Below are 23,844 nucleotides of genomic sequence, written 5' to 3' on the forward strand. Positions count from 1 at the left end.
TTGTCCATGTGTGGTTCCCTTTCAGAGAGGCACTAAGCGTATTTAAAGCCCCTGCTAATTGCTGAATGGTTTTGGAAAAATATTTGAATGCACCAACCAACTCCACTTAGACTGCTGCTCTAAAATTATATTCACTCTAATCTGACCTGGCATCTAGTAATGGTTTCTGATTTTTAATCCTTTCTCATCATGGGCCCACTTAGGGCTGGGCTATTACATTAGCAAACTACAGCATATTAATGAAAGACTGTAATTGATCAATTAACTTTTAATGAGTGGAAGAGCTAAGCAAGCATAAATATGAGCCCTGACGTGAGAGACCTGTAGCCCAGATCTGGATGTCTGTTCAATCATGCTTTTAAGCAACACAGTCCGATTTCAAATGTTGTGCAGTGAGCGCTTCAGCTGTACCGGGAAATTGAGACTCTTGTTGTGTCACGTCAACATGGTCTTGGCATACTGCTGTCTCTTGCTGTTTCTGTGTATTCCCTCTGGAGTGACTTATATAACCCTGTTAGAGCCTTTGCTGACTCTTAGGCTTTGTAATTTACAGTTTTACACCCTCCTCTCCCAGTTTGTCTCCTCCATCACCCGCTGCACCTGTGCAGCATCACAGAGCTGCGAGTCCTTCTTATCAATGTCGCCGCTCCCTCCGGATTCCGTAATGAATGTGGGAACTCGAGCCAGTTGAAATGGAGCACCTCCCCATGGGCAAGGCTTAAGTTTTAATTAGCAAAGTTAATGGGGCAGAGTGGGATCAACAGAGTGAGAGATAGAGATGCAAAAGGAAACGTCTGTCGTTGAGCCTAATGAGACCCGCGGAGCTGACGAATGCAGCCACGGAGAGATTTATCAGCTGAGAGGAGATGACAGCCGGACATGGCTTCATCCTTTAGCCTCAGACAAAGGGACTCTGTCTCTGGACGGTGGTTTTTATACTGGCTTGGCGATCAGAGAGTGTGAACTTGTTCTGGATCTGCATTAAATCCACCATAATTTCAGATTACTCACTTGAGCTCCGACACAGCTAGTGCTACGAATCAGATAAGCTGTTTAGGCTGGATTGTATTAAATTTTGACCAATGTTTTCAGCCCTCATTACTGCATTTCCAAGCAGCCAAGGGAGCCCCGCCAGTTACATAACAGTTGTTTTTCAGCGGCGGGCTCTGTACCCTGCTTTTAATGATTTCTAACCCTCGGGTGAGTGTTTGCCCCACCTGTACACTGCCGAGCAAAGGATCAGCCTCGAGTTCCTCTCCATCTCTAACCACCTAACAGCAGCTCTGCCCTTGCTCTTTTCCCACCTACATTCAGAAGTAAGTTCAGAACTTTCACGCCAAAGTTTGCCACAAGTCCAATAAACAAAAAGCACACAAAGAAAACCTCAATAAAATGAGAACACTGGTGATGATGGAGAGGGAAAAAGTGCTGGTTACTTGGGTGAAATTGTAGCTGAGGGCCTCAAGTGAACGAGTGTTGCCAACAGATCCACTAAGGACCATAGGACCACATAAATGTTGTAATAAAATGACATTTTCAAAAGGTAAAATGTTTTCTTTAAACGGAAATGAAAGCCTTTATAATTTATTTTAAAGATAACTCATTTATCCTAAATCCCTGAACAACCCAGCTCATTTTTAAATGTGCGTATGCTAATAGACAGCGAGTGATCTCTTTTTAATACAACATCATGTAGTCTGCTTGTCTTTCTTTTCTCCAGTAATCCCTTTTTTTTCCCCTCTTTTTTTTCCTTTTTTTGTAGGTTTGTGGCGCAAACCGGTGACGATCTCACCATGGTGCTGGAGAAGAGCGGCGGGATAAACAAAGGAATGGTCCTTCCACCAGTTCAAGAGAATAGACCTGCTGTAAGAGCGCTGCCTGCATTACTCTCTCTCGCTGCCATCTCCCACTTAGCCCATGTGCACTAATCTCAGACGCTTTGTTCTTCACAATCATGAGAGAACACGCACGGCCCCCTTGTGCTTAATTCTGTTTGATGTTTACCAAATCATAGAGATGATGCATCAGTGAGTCATATTGGTTCCTCAAAAAGGCAGCAGGGTTTTTAAAGGAATACTGACACTGAGGAAAATGGGCCTAAATGCATGATTCGAGGTAAATGATGTTGAAGCTGAAGGCAGAGTGTATACTGGGCAGGTCACCAGTCTATCTCAGGCCAAACGCAGAGAGGCTGCCACACACACTCACATCCACACCTACAGTCACCAATGAACATAAAGTACAAGTTTTTTTTTTTTTTGTATTATTTGTGTGTGTGTGTGAGAAAACACACACTTACAAGGTGGACAGAATTAAGATAACCACTTCCCGATATCAGCAAAAGACAAATTCAGTTTATTTTAACCTGGCACCTCTTCTATTAATGTGATCATTGTGTTGCATACGCAAGTGACACAAAACAAATTACTACAACGTTGGTCCAAATCTGAAGACAGAAATGCTGGACATGAAGCTGCAGCTTCATGTGGGATCGTTACTCAGAACAACTCTAGACCCAGCATACAGAATCAGAAAGGTCAAAGGTATGAATCATGCTGTTTCAGCTTTGAATAAGCTCGGCTCATCTTGCAGATTTCAAATAATTGAGATCAGATATAGATGTGATAACGTTTGTTGATCTGGGTGAAGCTGGTCATTAAAGATATCGTCCTCATGTGCTTCCTGTATGACTGACCTGGGACTCGCTCATGTGGCTGTAAGTGACAGAGCACGCACAGATTTTGTTGTGAAAGCGTCGCTCCTTTAATTATTTGTATTCCCTGTCGAGTTTCCAAACACCGGAGCTAATGAATGCGGTCCTTTGTGGCAGCCGAATGAGACTGTCATCAGACTTTACTTCACCATCTGAATGCATCACCAGGAAGGATTTCTGCACCATTCAAACACTAAAATTAAGTAACTTTGATGAAAACCGAAGCCGTGTGTATTTCTTTATGGGCGAGCTGTGTGAGTTCATTTGGATAGTGAGAAATATTGAACCGAGACTAATATTTATTATAGCACTGCTGAATTCCTCAAATGAAATTTGCTGAAAATTATCCTTGATGGCGGCTCGTTTGAGTTTGAGCCTTTTTGCATTCGTCAAGTTTCTGATCGTGGCGAGGTGCAGATATCATGGATCTCTCCACCTGATCCGCGCAGAGTGAGCCGGACATAATTAGGTTTTCTGCTTGGTAATCTCAGCTTGAAACAAGAACTTAGAAACTAAATGGCGCCAAAAGAGATTAAAGCGTTTCCCTGCTCTCTTCTTTGATTGTTGGTGCTGTTTGATATAAACGTGGGACTAACTTGAGCTTTTCAGACAGTTTGTGGCTCGACAGGTCCAGTTTTCGCCATATTATCTTTTTCGCCATTGTCAACCAAGCAGCATGCATCGAGGCTTACACTGCATGACTTTCTTCTCATAATGACTTTACTTTCTCTTATCTGTGAAAGACACTGATTGCTGCATGACTATATTTGCATTTCTAATTGTGTTTGTGGATTAAAACTTAACATACATGTATCTGAAACGTAGTTGTTCGCGTATTATTCTATGAGCACAAAGTCAGCCGCCAGCCAGTTACTGACACATCAGCAACATCAAATTGAGATCAAAAGATGGAAGTTTGTTCTTTGAAACACATTGAAATCAGAGATGCATCATTCTTTTCATCTCTTTGTGCACAAAGTCAGTCAGTCTCGTTGCATGTAGACCATCGAGTGCTTCTTAGCATTATGGTATTAAAACTGTGCAAACACATTTGTATTCTTCACTATTTTTTCTCATTTAGCGTTTTGTCTTTATGCTTTTTTTTCCCTGGCGTGTAATGAATCACTGATAGTTCGATGCAAGCTTCGTGATTACTGTAATGTTTTGTCCTTAAATCGACTCTTTCCTGGCTTCTCAGTCAGCTGCTCTGCTTTCTGGAATCCATCATCATCATTCAGCCGGGAGAAAGTGTTATTGATTTTAGGAGATTCATTAGCTCATTGTGTCTAAAGGGGGCAATCAGTCTGAATCCTAACTAACACCGCACACACGGCATGATAATCAATGTGTTGCTGTTTATTATCATAATATGGTGCTTATAGCCCTTTTATATTCCTTCATTTTCATTCAGTTTGCCTTGAAATTGGATCGACAGGCTCTGAAAAAAAAATAACCGTTGCTGTAGTTGCAGTAGTACAAACATGAAGAATTGACAGGAAGTCGACTTCAAATCAAGTTTGATTGGTGTAAAGTGAGTCTGTCAGTCCTGTTTATCGCATGACCAGTTTGTCTGCTCTCACTGTTCGGTACTGGATCTCAAATAAACTGCAAATAAGTTCATCCTGACGTGGAATCAACGTTAAACCAACACACACGCATGTCTTCGAGAAATCAAAAGAAACTAATAAAATAATTGCCTCCTTCTGATTCATTTGTTATTGTCTTGACAGATCCAGCCTTTCCCCACTTCCCTTTTATAATTTGTCACGAAAAGAAAATGGAAAAACATGCTCAGTGTAATGTAATACAGTCTCCAAAATGAGCACACAGTTGCATCAACATCACTCTAATAAGTGGCGGGTCGAATGAAAATTGAACAATTTGACCTTCAGGAGGGTAGAATTCATTCTGGGACTGTTGTAATACACCACATTAGTTTCATCTGGCTGCACTGAATGAACCGGCAAACTGTGTGTGTGACATTTTGTTTTCCTCCCCATCAGTTGTCATGGAAATTGGAGCTCAAGAAAAAGCTGACTGCCCCCAGCCTGGGCAAATGCAGACCGGTCGTGGGCAAGTGCTGCCACCAGTGCACCCCAGACAGCCTGGTGAGTGACGGCAGACAGACAGAAACACTGAGATGAGACTTGGTGAAAAATATGAAAGGTGGATTGTTTTGATATCCTTCAAGTGTCATTCGTTTAAGAGAAGTCATATTGTCAATGCCTCATTTTATTCTAAAGAATTCAGACCTAATTTTCCCAGAAATGTCAAATGTTTGTTGTTGCTTTGTTTTTTTTTTAACTGAGGTTTTAGTCAAACCTCAAGACAAAAGCTGAAGCCTGAACTGAACCATGGTTTAGGGAAACTGTTACACCCTTGCCACGAACCGGTGAGGTAATTTATAAAATAAAATTTAAATCTAATCTAATCGAGTGTTGCAATGGTTTTCCAATAGTGTAATGAAAAGTTTCAGCCAATATTTTTATGACATTGTAGCAGTAGTTTAATTACTTCTTACTACTTTATTGAAGCAGCATCAAAAACACTCATTTGAAAATGTATTTATTGCTATTAATATTACAGAACTATATTTATTGGAAGTAAAAGGTTGGACGTTTCTTGTTTTTGTGTTGTTTGCTTATTGAGAATAGTAAATGTCATAGTCATATTTGTTAATTTAAAATCCATACGTGTCCATCTGTGTTTCTGTGATTTTTCTCTTTTTTTTTTTTACAATTTTATTTACCAAGAGGTTTTTACATTATTGGTTTTATCACATGTGTATCCCACATTATTGAAAGTGTTACATCATGGCCATTATTAAATTATTGGACGTTACACCCTTTGTTTCGAGCTGGACTCTCTGCGTTGGGTCTTGACCCTGTTAACTGTGAAGCATCGTTCCCACGTGCCTCAGACTTGGCTCTTTTCTCTTTTTCCATGATTGAATTAAATAAAAAAACAGAAACACTGTCAATAAGGTTTTCTTGAGTCCGGATCGCAACTCTTTCATGTGAGTTTGGTGTGTTGGAGCACAAACGCATCTGGAACATGAACTCCAGGAGTAAAGTCTTAGAGCGCCGGTCTGAACACTCGGGCCGTCTGTTTCTTTGTCGCTCAGCGCACGTCGTTTGGCCAAAATACCTTCCAAAGCTTCCACAACCTGCTGGGCGTCGACGAGACCGATACCAGGTAATTACGGTCAACTCCAAAAACAGTGATTTGGTCCCGACACGCTCCCCCGCGGATATTCGTCCGAGCTGTGTTTCCCGTTGCAGGTATCGAGGCTGGCTGGTGCGCAGGGTGTGCTGCGTCCTGCTTGTCAAGGGGTGCACGGTTTACGCCAGTCCTGTCCGCAACAGGCAGGAGGGAGTCTGTCATAGCAACAGGTACCCGAGGGACGGAGAGGACGGAGGGAGAGTAAATAAATGATAGGCAGAGATACCGAAAATGAAACGGGCTCCCGCAGTTCTGCAGGGAGGGACGGAGAGAAGATGAGACGAGATACGAGGCGCAAACAAAGATACAGAAAATGAAGGCTGTCCCGGGGTCTGTGCTCAGTGAATGAAGTGAAAAGAGCGCGCCAAGTTGGGAGCGTCTTTACATTTTCCCTATCGCCGGCGTCTCTATCTGTTGTTTTCGCTCCTGTCTGTGTAATTGAGTTTAACCTTTATGTAACCTCCTCACTCAGGGACGCTGTTGTTGTTGTTGCCGTCTTACTGGAAGGCGGGTTGTTTGCGGAAGAACGGCACAAGTGAGGCTTTGTTCTGGCTCACCCTGTTGTCCTGTGACGGTGTGTTTCAGGGTGAAGGAGGCGCTCAAAGCACAGCTGAAAGCGCCTGTGGGGGCAGAAAACCGCGAGCAGCTGGATAAGCTCTCCTCGCTCCTCCCCCTCACGAACACCTGCATTTCCACCGGCTTCTTAAGGTTTGCGTGGTTGCCGTTTGTGTGTGTGTGTGTGTGTCTGTCTGTATGGAGTGTGTGGGCCGGCGGGCAATGGATGAAGTTCAGAGACGACTGTTTATCTACTGAGAGAAATACTATGACTTATTGATTTGAAGCTGCACTTTGCAACCTTTTTTTGTTTTGGAAGTAACATGAAACAAATTATTATCAAATGCAATCAGAGCCGCTGAAGCAATTCCTTTGTTTCTGTTAGTCTTTTCATTACATAATGGCCCTAAATATTTATCTTGTGCCCCGGAGTTACATTTTTTTTTTTTGCATTTTTTTTAAATGGACACAGCTTGTGATACTTTACTTTTACTGTGAACTTTTTACAAACTGAAAAGTACAAAGCTATCATTGAACTGAATTCACCACCGAGTGTTGTTTGTGTAACTGAAGCCATAGAAAGCCTAATCAGCTTTGCCAGGAAGCTTCATGGCTGTCCAAAAACCGTTTAAAAAAAACACACACACACACACACACACACACACACACACACACACACACACACACACACACACACACACACATTAATGAGCCACTGATTGAATGGTTTTTAATTAGTGTGAACATTAACCCTGTTGAGTCAGTTGAACTTGTACCGAACGCGCTCACTGGAACACTGGATCGCTATCAGAAAACAATTGACTAAGCCCTTTTTTTCAATGAAGTGGGTATTCAGGATCTGTTTTTATGGATTGCATGATGTTAACAGGCCGGATACTGGCTGGATTGCATTGTTGGCTTTGTTAGTATTTATTTTTTGTAGAGAATCCAGTCACCAAGGCATCGTGGCTGTTATGAATCGGACATGGAACCACACAATGCACAGTTACAGCCAAAATCATTGAATATTGACCAAGAATGTGAACATGATCCGATCTAAAGTGTTTTTTTGGGGGGGGGCTTTTAAGCCCCAAGCAACATATTTTCAGTCTCTAGATATTCATTTGTGCTAAAATTATTTTTGTTTATCTGCTCTAGCTTAATAATTACAATACTGGGAATGTCTCATGTCTCGCTAAGCCGTTTCCAGTCTTCCCAATTACCGGTCACCCAAGATAGTCTGCACAACACACATGACATTGAGATCAAGGACTCTGCATTTCCAAACTAAACTTTTTTCATTTGTTGACCTAATTTTACACCAGTAAGAAACTGCAGTTACATTAAAAAAGGAAACGAGGGACATGCGGCACTGCTTTGACACCTCGGAGAGAAACGCAGAAATGGCTCGTATGCTTTTGGACATACAGGATGTTTGTGCGAATGTTTGTGAGATTGCTGCGCCTCCTGAAAGATGCATGCCTGTCAGGCATTATGCCCTTCAAAATGACTGGCAGCAGCCGAGGTGTGAACATGTCAGTGGGCAGGGGGGCACACACAGCACGCTTGGATTGCTTGCTGTGAAAAGACGGGGCTCGGATTTTAAAATGAAGTTGGATGTTATGATTCTGTCTGGTCTCGAGAGCCAGCCTCTGCGGCCGGATAGATATTCTGTAACTGTTTGGTGAATCGGAGTGGAAACGCCTTCCTTTACCCTCTAACTTTTTTTTTTGGCTTTCTTGCAGTTTGAGGAATCTCCCCTCAAAATCTCCTCCTCCTCCTCCTCCCTTCCTCTGCCTCTTTCTCACTCATATACAGCTTCGGTCTTTGTTCCTATCTATAGCTGTCGCCATCACACCCCTCTTCCTTTATCGCTTTTCCTTTAGCTTCTTTCTCTGTGTCATCACTTTCGACTCCTTTCCTCCCCACAGTGTCTCCTTCCCATTTATCTCATTTATAAGATGTCACATTTAACTCTCTCCTCACTTTCCTTGCTAAACCTATGTTTTATTTAATCGTGGTGTCGTCAGCTGCTTTCTCTGAACCCCATCACATTTTGTCCAGTTTTTCCCTGTGTAGATTGTCGTCGCCTTCACCTTATCTCCAGTCATCTTTTTTTTTTTTTTTTGCCCCTTCCTATCTTATTTCCATATTCCTCCTCACCCTCTGTCGTCTCCTGCCTAGGTTCGTGGGCTGGGCGATGCTGAAGATGCTTGCCGTCGTGTTTGGCAGCATTCAAATTAACCTCGACCATCTGTTGGCTTTACAAAGAGCTGCACAAGAGGTACAAGTCAGAATCTGTCATTGTTTAGGAAACAAGAAAACACTCTGCACCTCTATTAGGCAAGTCCAAGAATTAGAGTAAAATCAAAATGAAGTGACAGAGGTGTTTATTGCACCTTAAGTCTCAGTAGACTGTATTTATACTGGTGGATAAGAGGGAGAACAGATCATGTCCATGTGGATTGCTTTGGAATGCAGCTGATATTTTCTGTAGTCGGTGTGTGTAAATGTTTGTGAGGAGGGCCACAGGTTGGTTTGTGGCGGCTTCTGGCACCTCGCCACCTGCTGCAGGTCCTCCCTGTTCTCCCGTGTACAGCAGGAGCACCACGAAGGGCAGAAGTGGGTCAGGAGGCTCTCTGTTGCTGACCAACAGACATTTATCAGCAGAGAAACGATTCTATTTGAGAAAGTGTCTGAGACAAAACACCTTTTTTTTTTCTTTTCTTTTTTTTTTTCAAACTCACAGTAGGGCGTGAAACAGCTCAACCGAAGGTTGTCACCTCTTCCTGGGGGGAAAAAAGATGCTGTTGATTCCTCACACATTCACTCTCAGGATGTGAAATTAGACAGTCTAATGACATCTGCAAAAACAACTTTCAGCGGTGAAAAATGAAAGTGAAGATTTTAATATTGTAAATTTCCTCCTTTGCCAAATATCCCTAATTATTCTCCTTTTTTAGCTGAAGAGTACGTGGCAGTAATTACATGGCTCCCTGAATAAATCAAAAGGAAAAAAGCTTGAATCAGACTGTAGTTCAAATGTTAAAAATGATGAGGAGTGAATTCAGTGTGTGGCGTCTTCAGGTTAGTTCTCACTGAAATGTTCTTGGTTTCTAATTGGCGTCCTCTCTCCGGGATAATTATTTGTCCAAATGCATTGGGGTGACTCAGCTATTTTGATTTTATTATTTTACCTTCAAATAGCTGCTCTGTTTTCACCTTGTAATCTTAGATTAATTTCACCTAGAGACGTCTTAAGAGGGAACAGGAAGTTTTATTGCTTGTGGTATGACACTTTGGTCAACATAAAGTAATGTACAGGTTCTTATTAGTAGCAAGATAATAGACCAAGCTATGATTTGATTCTTTTCAGACCATAAGGAGGAAAAAAAGTTCAGTTGAGAGGTAATAAATATGTCTGTCATGATTAAAGAGCACCTTGCAATGCTCGGGTAACTCGCGTCGTAATATTGGCGCTCTTTTATTATAAAACCTTTTTTTTTTTACTGTAGTGACACTATCATATGCGCAGAAGTGCAATCATGCTTTATGTTTCTGCATTATGCTCATCCAATATATATAATTTAGCTGCAATAGGAGCTCTTCACATCCATGTCTGTCATAAAAAGATAAATAAAATTCAAATGCTGCTCAGATGAGAGGACCACAAAGTGAGTAATTCAGCTGTTTTTAACCTTGTAGGAATAATGTGTGCAGTGTGTACCGTACATCCAGCCCTCTTCACCATTTTAATATATTCTCCGCGTGTATGCCTTATCTTGTGCTGCATCTTTTGTAGCAGTGTAAAAATAATCGTAATGTCAGATATCTGCTGTTTTTTAAATTATGAATGTTGTTTGGTTGACTTTCCATTTGGGTGATACTAATCTAAGCCTTGCAGGATTTGTCATCTCAATAGAGATTAAATGCAAAAAAAAAAAAAAAAAAGAAAGAAACATCAAATCCATAATCCAGTCTTTACATGACCTGATCACATTTGTTTGCCATAATGTAGGAAAGTGTGAAGGATTCTGTTTACCTAAAGCTTCTTTTGTTCCTGTGTTCATTCAGGAGCCTCCTGCAGTTTATGTGTATGTGCGTCAGAGCTCCCTGGACTGTGCCATCATCCCTCTCGTGCTCTTCTGTCAGAGTCTGAGAGTGCCATACACGGTTTGTCCTCTGCAGATTAGCAGCTCATTTCTGAGGTATACACAAACACACACACACACACACATGCACAGATACATACACAAGCTGCTGACCGAGTTGGGCTGGAAAAAAACCAAAAACATTTATTTCTACATTTGAATAACTGGAATGCCTTTTTATTTCCCAACACAAGCTGACTAAATCCCGACAAGGTTATAGTGTTTTAATTTCCACACAGAGATAAAACATGCAGCCGTTACTGCCTTCGTAAAGTCAACATTGGATGTCTGGGAGGTCATGTGTTTGTCTTGCAGATTCATCCTGCGGAGGGTCGGCGTCGTCCTCTTGCCACCTTCTGCACCGACCGAGCACGATGCTGAGAAGGACGATCTGTACTCGGCCATCATGACCTCAGTGAGTCTGTCATCCTCTCATTGTTTGCTCGTGCTAAGTGGGCTAAAATATTGAAGTTCAGGCTCCGTCTGCCTCCACTGATTTGGTCGTTCGCCAGTGTTTCTCAAATGAGGGTGATGGAAGCCCCCAGGGGCTCTTTGGAGGACAGCAAAGGGTAATGTAATTATTTTTGATTTGGATTCAAAATGAAACACCCTCGCATAATTTTAAACATTAAGCTTTAATACGATTGCTAAAAATTTAAAATAAAAGTTTGCAAAATCACATCCTGGTCATCTCTGAGTTTGATAATTACAGTGGGATCTCAAAGCTATTGCTTGATGACAAAAAACTGATTTGCGATGAATATTTGGTTACAAGGCTGTTTAATAATGTAATGAATCAGATGCACTGTTTAAATAGAAATTCTTGAAAAGTGCTTTAACACCATTAGCCTTTCAGACTTCAATTTTTAGTTTTTATTCTTTGCATTATATTTTTTTAATCCTGAGCCCTGAGAACAAAGTTTTGTTCAATGTGCTTTGCTTGAATTTAAAATGTTTGTATCTGTCTTTATCTAAATAGGTTGATTAACGCCAGTTTAAGACGACATTGCAAATTAATCTAGGATTTTGAGCATAATGTTGAATTTAAGTTGTTAAACTGTACAAGGACAATACGAAGCAGCATTGCCTTTGCTCGTATAGCGAATTTTCAATCAAGTAAAACTAAATGTAGCTGTATGTTTAGCCATTTAAAGAGTTGTCCAGTCTGAAGTTGTCATGCATGTTTGACTCTGGGGCGATAGTGTGTTTATCAGATAAATGATATTCATTTATAAGATGTTGAGATATGAATTGTGCAAAATCTTGGAGGCAGAAACACCGCGACCATTCAGAGCAATCACAATTACCCATCGGGCTGGTAGTTTGTAACTGCACACTGCTGCTTTCAAACACCTCCGTCAAATGAATGGGTTGTCACTAAACTCCACAGAGCCCCATCCACAAGCCGTTTGTTCATGGGAGTAACAGGCTTACAGATAAAACATGTTTTACAGAACGCATTCCGCATTCAGCCTGGCTAATTATCTCTTCAGACTCACTCAGTGTCTGGTGCTGTAGGAGTTTTACCGGCATTTTTAATATGAGTCCACAAGAACATGAACATTAGAACACTGACATTAACTGTATATTTTCAATGACTGTTCCACAGTATTCCACCAGGGGTCGCACTGTTTTCCTGGGGCGACACAACATTATGGCACATGGCTTGCAGTTTGTGTCTGCAGAGCTGGATGCTTATGTAGATGGCGCCACTTGCCATGTACGTCTTATGGTTAGGATAGGGTTGGCACCATTTTCTCCTTGAAAGCACAAGTTGCGTATTTAAAGCACAAGTTTTGCACGGCAGGTGGCGCTGTCTATAAAAGTGTTCTAGACGTGTGGCTTTAGAGGAAGTGTGCAGGCTTCTCGCTGCAGCCCCTCGGTCTGCGTGGCAGCAGTGCTTGTAGCCCATATTGAAAGCTCACAAAGTGGCATTCGCATCAAAACCACAGCATGAGGGTGAGTTTGTGAGAACGTTCATACTGAGGGCTGCAGAAACTTTGTGTTCTGGGAAGAGACAGGCTTTTGCCCACGAGTCTGATGAGAGACAACGTGACACATTGGATGTCACATTTAATGTTTTTCAGGTTCTTCCTGTTTCTATTTGTAAAAATGATAAATAAAATACTATAATCCAAGCAAAACATTATTTGAAAACATTTTGAAATTAAATAAAGAAGAATAAGCTCATTACACTGTCATTTTACAAGACAAATTAAGATCCACTGGGCTGTAAAGGCTTTAATGCCCCTGATTGGCCTGAAAGAAATTCTAACATCAATTAAAGCTTCGCTTAATGAAGCTCACTGATCTCAGATTTTGTTATTTTTGAACCGCAACCTCAATTTAATTGTACCTATTTATATCAGTTAACATCACTGCTGTTTATGGAGCTTCTTGTTCCCTTGCACGTCCTCCTACAGTCAAAAGCTATTTCAGGTTATATGTACCGTGCTCTCAGCTGCCAGCCATAAAACACTGGAACAAGCCCCTCATTATCTGTGCATGCACAACCAAAAACAGGAAAAGACACCGGGCGCTCAGTCAGAAAGCATGTTGTTGAATTAAAAAAAAAAAAGTCATCTGCAGCAGGTAATTATATTTAATTGCAGGATAAGTTAAAGATACCTATCCTGGTAATTTGTCTGTTTGGTGCATATGCATTGGGTTCAATTCATCGCCACTCGCATGCAGACCCTTTTCATTACGCTTCCTGGTGGAGTGTCATCGCAGCCAGAACACAACCTGTCTTTTCCCCTCCACTCCTCCTCACTCCCCGGCCTCATCCCACTTTCTATTCATTCTCAAAATTACCAAGTGGCACGAGTTTGGCTACGGAGATTGCAGCTTTGGAGTTGGCGAGAGTGACAAAGCAATGAAGAGAGGGCGGAGAAGTGAGATGAGCGGTGGTTAGTTTGATTGTTTGCTCTTGGCAGGTCTGAACAGGTTGTTTTGTTTTTATTGGGAACTAGTTTGTGTTTGTTTTCCCCTTATTTTAGTAGATTGCCGTGCCCTGCATCATCTGCTCTCCCCTATTCCTCCTCCTCCTCCCCCTCCTTTGCCTGTTTGTTTCATTTCTGTTATTGCTCTCTTTACTGCTCTTCTGTCTTTTCAATAAGTATCACCTGCTCCTCATTAATATCTCACCGTTTGAATCTGATAAGGGACTTGTTTGCGGTTCGGCTGTTAAAAAGACATATTTCATTTGTGGAAGTTACCGGCTTTATTCAGATCAATACTGAGCTCGACTGCTCAGAGAAACTGCTGAGTCTGATAATGTGATATACAATACCACAGCCACAGTGCAACATGGCCTGGTTGTTTATGCGTTAGACGGTGTGTAGGTTGTTTTTTTTTTTTTTTTTTTTTTTTTTTTTTTTCTTCCTCATCGCCCGTTTATGTGAGGGAGCATATTGGTTTTGCGTGAGAAAGCAGGCTTGTTTATTGGTTGCATTTCAATGTTAATAGACCTTTATTGTTTATTGAGTGTAGGCCTGCTTAGCTACTTTTCAATGGTAATTGAATTTTCTCTGTCTGTACGGGTAGCAACAGTTCTTCGGGCGAAGGGAAGTGTCTCTGAATGTCATGAAGTGCGTCTCTCTGCTGCTGCTCTTTATCCTGCCCTCTCTCTTGCATTTTGACTCGTCCTCCCACAGCTGGCCTGCGCGCTCTTGTTTGCCGCCCCTTTGTATTCTCTCCAAGGTCCGTTTTGCTATATTGCTCATGTATATTTTAAAGACGTGTTGCCAGCGTTTTATGTTAATCGCTCCCCTAATGCCAAGACTTCCTAGCCCTTTGTCACTGTCATCTCTCCTCCTCCTCAGCTGGTACGTGAGCTGCTACATGAGGGCCAGGCGATAAGTATTGGCGTGTCGGCCGAGTCTGGCCAAGGCGGCCTGTGGCTGGCTCGCATCACACACCTCATCAAAGAGGGATCTGTCCCTGACGTCCGCCTGGTTCCTGTGGGCATCTCGTACGACTGTGTGCCCAGGACCAACATCCAGGTGGGTGCACGTAAACACACACTTTCATGTGCATGCACACATACATACACACACACACACACACACATTACAAGCCCTCTGAAAGTCTCAAAAGCAAATGAACTAGTTTGGTTTAGACCTGTGCTTTTTGAAACTTGAGTTTCGCCTCTCCGGGGTCAAGCCCAAGAGTTTTTGGGAGGTCCAGCAGTGGAAGGAAGTCACAGGAACAGTAGAATAGCTTTTCCCTTTCAATTTATGTGAAGAATTCACAATTAAAAAGGGTGGTAGAGTGGAAGAGGTAAAGCGATTTTAGTATTTTTCAGACTGTGAGTCACACCTGGGTATAAGTTGCATCTGTCAAAAAATAGTTCATGAAGAGGGAAAGAATAGAGCTGAGGCAAGAGGGAGTGCACTCACATCTCGGCGTGGAAAAATAAATGCGACTAAGAGTTTTAGCTCTGTCAAAGCCGGAGCCAAGAGCTCAAGTGGCCCTTCACCTCCGTACTGCCGGCTCAGTGCAGTCTGGAGGTGAAAGTCCTCCGCCTTTGTGGCACAGGTGTCTCACAATTTTGTGTCGCGCTTCATTTTTGTGAAAAATTGCAACATTCCGTTGAACAAATCCTTTGCAGTGCCTCATAAGTTCATATTTCATTCTCCTTCCACTTCTCTTCTCACTCGCTTTCACCCCCTTTTTTTTTCCCCAAATAGAGCTGAGCAGTCGATTGAGTGAGGCTCAGCCCGTCGTTTCCAATATTAACGTCTGTCAGATTGCTCAGTCAAAGCAGTGATTCCCAACTTTTATCCTTTATAGCCCCCAAGACTGTTCCCAAGAGAGGCTGCGGACGCCCTCTCCAATCTCTTATTTGCCAAAAAAAGGCACTCTCCCCAGCATACAGAGATGGGTTCCTTCGAAATGAAAGCAGTGAGCTGTTTTCAAATCTGGCTCGAGGTTTATGAAGAGCTTCTCATTCCTCGACATCTGCAAATGTAATTTTGACAGCCTGAAAGCAGCCTGAACCCCTGAAAATAAATACGTTTTGGAAAAATAAAGTGCTCTTAGAGCCCACATTTAAAACTATTGGTCTCGTGTGAAAGCATCTAGCTTTGAAGGTCTTTCATCACTTTTCCGAGGCGTCACTGGCCAGCTCCGGTTTGCATATCGTTTATTCTGGGCAGCGGCGGTGGCTATTAGTCTCCATTATTCTCACCCTCCCTTATCTGCACTTTAAGATGATACAGGAGAGTGAGTGTTGCTTTTGTTTAATTGCAATAATAAGGTCTTTGCCCCTTAATTTTGTTCTGTCATTCAAACACGGCGCACATACAGTAATGTACACAGATCGTGCACCGACTGAAGCAACTGGTTATTCGTGCTCATAATAAACGGCGCTCATTAGTGATGTTGCCGTTTGAATGTCTGAGACCTCATTGTGATTAAACGGCTAACTTGCTGTATGTAGCACTCTGTACACTTTCACGCGAGTGTGTGTGTGTGTGTTTTACGTCTCTTCACAGGTTGGCTTCAGGTGTGTGTTGAAGTGGCTGAGGTCCTTTGTATGCAGCAGGCCTACGGGGAGCGTGAGGGTCCACTTTGCTCAGCCCTTTTCCCTCAAGGTGCCCCGCATTTCGTTTCCGCTACTTGTATACCCTGATCTCAGGTCATAAAAAAACAATAAAAATGTAAGGGATGAATTTGTTGTCCTGTTTTAGCTGAGTCTTCACTCGCAGCTTATCAGTGTCATCTCTAAAAATGGTTCATCATTTCAATAGTCAATATGCTGTCAGGATTTTGAGAAGCATATTAATATGTTCAGTATAAATCGGTACATCCCAAACTATAGCATCAAGGATGATCATTAATCTGTCAGCTCCTCTGACAAATTACTTTACAGTTTCCACCGAGTTCAGCTGTATTATTCTTAGGTATTGTGTCTAATAACAAATTCTATAATTCTGCATTAATAACAGAGGAAAGCAGTGATGAAATACTAAAATCAGCTTTGCCTTCTTTGATTTCCAAACCCAGTAAACTAGAACATCACTGCTAAATGATTTAGAGATGCTGTGCTCCAGCTCTTTAGGAGTGCATGTCAGTGTGAATTATCCTTTTCACTCGTCTCTGTATTTGTGTGTAGGAGATGTGTGAGTCGGGGAGGTGCAGAGTAGATGAATGGCTCCCTCTGCAGGACCTGTTGCTGCCTGTTATCCTCAACAACAGGTAAACAAAGCACCTGTGTAACGTACCTGTTTGCACGAGTGACTGAGTCCTCCTCATATGTGACCGAACCACAATGTGCTGCTTATACGGAGCCTGTTTATCTAACATCTGTGAAATTGAAAAGTTACTTTCTCGTCGACTTTAAAGAACTTTGCTCTAAACCTTAAATCTGGCACAGATATGATGCAAGCTCTGATGAGAGTCTTCATCCTCTTAGACTCGGTCCAATTACGATCAACATTACACAGTCTGCCAGAGAAAAAGATAAGAGAAAGAAAATAACATCCTCGCTCAATCTCCGCACGGCTTCTGACGAGTAAAGTGGCTTCTCCCGTCATAAGTTTAATTCTTCAGAAAGAGGGAAGCAGAAAAATAAAAGCCCGAATGAGAGTGATGGCAAGTGATAGATGAAAAGAGGTAGAGAATGGTGGTTAGACTGGATTGTTATCAGCATGTGAGCAGTTTTAGTTCTCTCTGCATGTCTGCATCATTAACATACTCTCTTATTCTGTTTGTCTCTGTCTGCTGAGCTTCCAGCATTTGAAGCTCCTTTTTGTTCCCTTATATAAACTATATACCAGAACATGCAAGGCGCCGTAATGAAAAATTAAAGTCGTCCTCACACGAAATCGCTTGTTTTTCAAAAGGTGCGCACGCCCGACACAGCTCATTCATCCTCGGTGGAAGTGATTGCTGTCACTTTGTGTAAATCTTGTGCGTGAACAAAGCCGGATTCACCACGCTTGCTTGCGCACACAAATGCATATCTGTCACACACAATCCCCGAGCTAAAACGCATAAATAATACTCATATCACGCCAGCGTAGCCCGAGATAAGCGGCTGAAAAAAATGTATTACACCAACCTTCACTTCTAATACACTTGTGGTGCGTGGAGAGAAATACTGTTTTGAGTTATCCGCTCAACCTCAGATTTATTTAACAGTTAGCAATATTTCTTTTCAGAGAACTGATTCATTTCAGAAAAGAGAGTTCCGTCTTCCGTGAGAGGATGAAGCCACATAATGTATTTTGCCGAGTAAACAATACTTCCTTCCACCGATTCACCGGATTTGTTTTGTAATTCCCTTGGCAACTCAAGTAATTTACGCCGACACATCCTCATGTCTATTATTGCATGCTTTCTTTGCACTCTTTGACTCCGTTTGTCTTCTTCCCAAAAAAGTTGAGATGCCGTGTTAAAGGTAAATATAAACAGTGCGATTATTTGCACATCTCATAAACCCAGATTTTTTTTTACCCAATAGAACATTTTACCACTGTGTTTACCGCAGTGCAGCATCTCCAACAGTGTTTACCAGTCGTTGGTGAACAGTGGAGGAACCAGTTGACAGAAATACGGTCTCTTTCCTGTCATGTCATATCGTTGCTGCTCAGCAGGCCTGAACTCTCATTGAAAGATTTTATTGTATTGTGATGCAGCAGGTGAGGATGATGATGATTTACTGATGAAAGGTTTGGTCTGCAGACAGATCAATTCAGTACCTGCATCACAGCAGGATGCATTCTGGAAAAAAAAAAAATTCAAGTCTTTCCTTCAAGGAGACATGTGAATGTTCACATGCAGTATGTAGCTGTGTGGTCGACCGATTCCAGATGTGTCAGCTGCCCAGACCATAAACACTACTGTAACTCCATACCAGGAGAGACACAGTCGTCAGAACGGCTCGCAGATAACGGGCTGGGTGGTCCATATCCGTCACACACAGCATCCCTAATCTGAAAATAAAAATTTAATTTGGATTAATCTAAACACAGAACCCTTTCTTTTTTCCTTAAATGAGCTTTGGCTCAGAGAAGAGAAGAAGTGTTTCTGGATAATGTTCATTTATGTCTTCCTCTCTTTGCTATAGAGCTTTATCTTGCATGTGTGGGCTTCACAGTGAATTGTGTTCTATCGGTGTTCCTGAGACTACGCAGTGATATCTGGTTAAGATTCGCATCTGCTTTTAATGCAGTGCAGCCTGAGGGTCGAAGATCACCAGCATCCACTTTTAACCTGCGGCCCACAGATTCCTCCTGATTCTCTGAATCTTTTGATGAAATTATGTGCTGTGCATAATGGCGCCTTGGTAGTCTTTGTAGTTTTATGCTAAAGAATATTTTTGGAGAAATCATTCCACAATTTTTAAGCACATTATTTGCAGATAAGTTAACCTTTCACTTTCCAAGCCTTTTCATGAGTTGTTACCAGCTTTATTGATATGTTTCTATCAAATACAGAATTTTCCACGAGCTCATGAAATGTCACAATTTCAACATCTGATATTTATGCTCTCAAAAATAATATGGGTTTATGAGGTGTGCTTGTAGTTGCATTTTCTTTTTATTTACTTTTAACACAGTCTTAACTCAGTACTTTTGTTTATTTTTTTATGGGGGGGTGATTGTACAAACTCAATTAAATGTGTGAAAGATACTAAGGTACTAATTGTAACAAGATGTAATGATGGGCAGATATAATGCCATTATTCAGTTCTGTGCTGAAAACGAGCCGTTTATAGTTTGCTCAGAAGTGTCGGCTCATTTTGGTTTTCATACTCACTTTTTCCACAGCTAGAACAAAGTGAGCCACAGTACATCTTCATTCAGCAGAGCTTTTCTCTTAAACTCTTACTTGTGATTCTGGCTGTGTTGCTATAAAATTGTATGGTTTATATCATAATGTTCAGTATCAGTAAACACATAATTGTAAGTTGTCATTGAAACTGTTTTAACTCGATGTGCATTTCTGCTGATTAGCTATTGCTTAGAAAATGGCAACTGTAATTCAGTTTGTTTTATGTTCTGAATATTTTGAGGATTGAAAATAAAACGTATAAAAAAAAGTTGAGTTCTGGTCATTATATTAAAGGAGTTTGAATTCAACCAATCTGATGCTCTCTCCTCTTCCTCTGTGGTCAAGAGTCAGCTGTGTGTTTGGACAAAGGCGATTTTCGTGGCTTCTGCCGTCATTTCCTTTTACATCTGATGCTGAAGAGAAGAAAGAGGAGGAGAGAAACCTCAGCATCGCCATCAGCCTCCACCTCATCTTCTGTACGTCCAGAAACTAATCCATCTGCTAAGTCGTTGTCTTTAACCAGCTGTTTTAATGGTTTGCAAAATGGTAGCTGTTTTTCTCATGATGTTTGTGTGTGTTTGTGTGTGTGTGCAGCTGCTACCACCTGCATGGCTGTGATGTCCACGAGCCTTGTGTCAAGTCTCCTGCTGCACAAACACCGCAAGGTACTTGCATCATCCCTGTGCTAATATCTGCACTTTCTAAGCTTCCCTCTGATTTTCCTCGGTATTTAAAACCACCTCGGCTCCAAAAGGATCCACCGAAACCTGAAGAAGCTCCCAAACCCAAATGGCGTTTGTTCTGGTGTAGTAGAGTGTGACACTCATATCCTTACTCCTACCCACCAGGTGGTTCAGATCTGGGAATTAAACCTCTTCCACCTCCTCTGTTTCTTCCTCCACCTCTGCCTCCAAGTCTTCCTCCTCCTCCGCCTGTTCTTATTCCACTTTAACCTCTTCCCCTTTGGCCTCGTCTTCCACCTCTTCCTCCTCTTATCTTCCACCACCTCCGCTTTAATTTTCCATATTCCTCCTGATCTCACTTTTCCTTCTCCACCTCTTCTTCAACCCTCCGCCACTCCCACGACCACGTTCTCAACCTTGTCTTCTTCATCCCCCTCCCGCCTCCTGTCCTTCCTCCGCAGGGTGTGAGACTATCTGAGCTGTGCCGTGACGTGATGTGGCTCACGGAGGAGCTCCTGTTCAGAAATAAAGACGTGGGCTTCAGTGGGAGCCTAGCGGAGGTCGTCCACCGTGCCCTCTCTCTGCTCAGGCCTCACCTCCTCATCGTGGCAACGCCGTCCAGGTAGATTCTCAGAATGGAAAGAGAGTTAAGCTGTCCTGCTTACTAATATATCCGATCTTTAAAGGAAATCGATGTTCTTTCTCTTATTTGCTCTCTCTCCTTCTAGCAAAGACCCGGTCATTGTACCCCGTCGTTCTCTTTCCGCCACGCTTCATCTCTCGCTTCACGCCCGCTCTGTCACACACACCTTCATCCTGGAAGCCGTTGGAGGTAAATACCTTCGAATGCATCAAGTGTTACTTACATAACCACTGACACTTAAGCTTAAATATCAGAGCCCGTGTTCTCTGGGAACCTTATTTTTCGTGGGAGGCCTTGGCAGTTGCTCCAACTCTTGGCATCTCGCTCAGGAAAATTAGTTTGAAATATGGCATTTTAAATGACGGGAACTTAGTATTCATGATGATTTGGTCAATGTCAGGGTTCTGCACACGCAAGGCAGATTTTCCTCCACTCTCAAAAATAAGTGTCATGACGACAGATTATCCGTGTCGCTGCACGGTTAAAGCTGGTGAGTGGTTGTTCATTGTTGTTCCCGGGATTTCCTGTCGGATCTCGTTTTGTGATCTTTGGAGACTGAAGTCAGACACCTGAAAAATCCCAGGTTGCATCTGGAACAAGTCAGTCATGTGTGAAATCATCTAGCAGAATGATATGAGGGGATACTGGAACTGGGAGATTTGTATTTCCCCAAAAATCATGCGGTATCTTGGTTCCAGGATCCAGATGAACTCATGAAATGCATGCATTTTGATCTTAGCTCCCCGATCTATGCTTCTTTTCAAACTCACAAGTTCCAATAAATTAAACAAATGAAATCACAAATTACTGCATTGCAAAAGTCATACAGGATGCTTTGATTATAAAATGTCACACAAAAAAACTGTCCTTGATCCGTCACTCCTAAGAGGGAAAAAAACATCTTATGATTAATAAGCTAAAAATGGATTAAGTTGTTAATAGTTGGGCGAGTCAGAATGTCACATTTTATAGCCAAATACATTTTTGCCTTCTGTCACAGACACGCTGTCCTTTTTATCAGTTTTCTAAACCAACGTATTTTCACTGCCCAAACTGCACTCCAGCTCTGATGTGGGCAAATCGCTTTCCAAGACGGTCACATGCTTCAGCGTCAAAAATTAGCAGTGCTGTGGAAGGCCATGACATTTCTTTATGTGGGCTGGACTGCAGTCGTAGGTGTGGAGATGGAACAGGAGGGGAGGCAGTGCTTGGTGTGTGGGTGGAGGAGAGATGAGGGCCGAGTCTCACAGTTTGGGGGCTTTTGATTAGAAAGTCCTTCATCCAGGGACATGAGAGAGGAGAGGCCCAGGATGTTGATCAGGATGTCTGGGATGGATGGATGGATGGAAAAAGAGTTATATTCCACAAAAAGCACCCTGACATAGATCTGTTCGCCTGGTATGCAGACTGGTGGGGGTCAAAGGTGGAGGGGAGATGACCTTTGATGTGCTGCTGAACAAGTCTCCCGAAGCACTTCATGATTACAGGTGTACATTGTGTTATTTTGTTTTTTTCCTGTTATGATTATTTCTTTTTTTATTAGGTATTGCGTAAATTACAGTGGCTTGAAGAAATATCCATACCCCTTGAACTTTTCCACTTTTTCTGCTCATTCTCCTGGTGGAAAGTGACTGAGCCCGAGCCTGGCTTGTTAAGAATATTTTAGAAATTGGCCACAGAGCCAGTCTTTTGAATGGCTTCCTTTGTGACAGACTTCAGGGGGGCTCCAACTGTGACTTTATGGCAGTTTACAAATGGTGTGCCGCTGTCTACTGTAGTTCAAAGATTGTGGGGAAAATAGCACTTTCTCTGCCTTCAGTCTGTGCTTTCTATTCTTAATTGCAAGCTCCCAAATTGAGCATTCAGACTTGTGATGAATTAGTTAGTAATGTTTAATTGAATCTCAGTTGTACTTTTAACTGTTAATAGTGACTGGAAGTTTATTCAACACATAAATCTGTTCTCGACTGACTTTTGCGTCCAACTGTACGCTCCACCAGTTCTGTTTATTTCGTTCATCGTGCTGTACAATTTTAATTTGAATCCTGAACATCAGTTTTTTGATAGCAGATTCTCTTAAGTTCTCTAAGTTTGGAGATGAGGCCTCTATTGGAAGATATGAATCAGTGCGCGTTGGCCACCCATTACCCTATTCACCACTTTTCCTTCCTTGGACCAGTTTTGGTTTTTTTGATAGATCGTGACCACCGGACCAGAAACACCCCCTCAAGAGCTGCCGCTCTGGAGAAGCTCTGACGCAGCCATCGGGCCATCCCAATTTTGTCCTTGTCTCAATCACTCAGGCCACTTTTCCTGAGCAAACCGTTCGCTTTATATCAAATATGTATCACCCAGTAACAGCTCTGATGAAGAAGAGACGAGCCGAATGCAGCAGTTACATAATTTATCATCACGAGTTTCCGAAATTGAATAGTAACTCTTCTCTGGCTGTCAGATTGGGAACGTGACATGATAAACATGTGTGACAGACATCGATCAGATACAACAAGCTGTGATGAGCTGTTTCTATCACGGTCGGCTCAGGTTTTGGGCTTTTTTTCCATTTAAGAAAATATGCACTTTGAGTTATTTTTACTGTCTTCATCTGACAGTGTTTTAGTGATCTGGCTGATCAGTGTGTGCGGTGTTACTGTGCTCACATGAAACCTTGGTCTCATGTCTTGTGTTCTCAGTTGCTCAACTAACTGCAGTCGTCAGCTGGCAGGCACAGGGCGAAGCCATCGATAATGTAGCCCCATTTCAGCATTGTTGCTGGAAGTAAAAATAATCTGTGTTGAAGTACAGAAAACTACTTGCATGCATGATTCATTTTTTTTTTTTTTTTTCCGCATGACTTGTTTTGATTGTTTAGGAAGCGAAGCTTGTGGGCAGTGGGCTTTGTACTGCTGAAAGCCTTTGTGTAATGTATTCATAAATGGGTGCTAACCTCGAGTGGGAAAAATAAGTTACAGCGGCCACTGTATATTGGGATAATGATATTTTGTTGTCTTATTGCAGTTAATCTAATTCAACAGAGCCTGAAGGCACCTCTCTTGAGCAGCCACAATAACTTGTTTAAATTTGTCCTGCGGGTCA

The 23,844-nt window shown here is 42.1% G+C and overlaps 1 protein-coding gene across 1 annotated transcript in view; it reads left to right on the forward strand.

Moving 5' to 3' along the window:
* Positions 1-778: 778 nt before the first annotated feature.
* gpat2 (glycerol-3-phosphate acyltransferase 2, mitochondrial) overlaps positions 779-23,844 on the forward strand; it is a 41,673-nt gene continuing 18,607 nt past the window's right edge. The window contains exons 1-16 of the mRNA XM_030104232.1: positions 779-957; positions 1,763-1,865; positions 4,717-4,821; positions 5,838-5,908; positions 5,995-6,105; positions 6,521-6,643; positions 8,675-8,774; positions 10,565-10,698; positions 10,957-11,056; positions 14,466-14,645; positions 16,140-16,238; positions 16,760-16,842; positions 19,768-19,898; positions 20,017-20,087; positions 20,567-20,727; positions 20,834-20,937. Of these exons, the coding sequence (XP_029960092.1) occupies positions 779-957; positions 1,763-1,865; positions 4,717-4,821; positions 5,838-5,908; positions 5,995-6,105; positions 6,521-6,643; positions 8,675-8,774; positions 10,565-10,698; positions 10,957-11,056; positions 14,466-14,645; positions 16,140-16,238; positions 16,760-16,842; positions 19,768-19,898; positions 20,017-20,087; positions 20,567-20,727; positions 20,834-20,937 (1,855 nt within the window). The remainder of the gene's footprint in view (positions 958-1,762; positions 1,866-4,716; positions 4,822-5,837; positions 5,909-5,994; positions 6,106-6,520; positions 6,644-8,674; positions 8,775-10,564; positions 10,699-10,956; positions 11,057-14,465; positions 14,646-16,139; positions 16,239-16,759; positions 16,843-19,767; positions 19,899-20,016; positions 20,088-20,566; positions 20,728-20,833; positions 20,938-23,844) is intronic.

This window comes from Salarias fasciatus, chromosome 12, assembly GCF_902148845.1.
Source record: "Salarias fasciatus chromosome 12, fSalaFa1.1, whole genome shotgun sequence".
Classification (NCBI taxonomy): Eukaryota; Metazoa; Chordata; class Actinopteri; order Blenniiformes; family Blenniidae; genus Salarias; species Salarias fasciatus.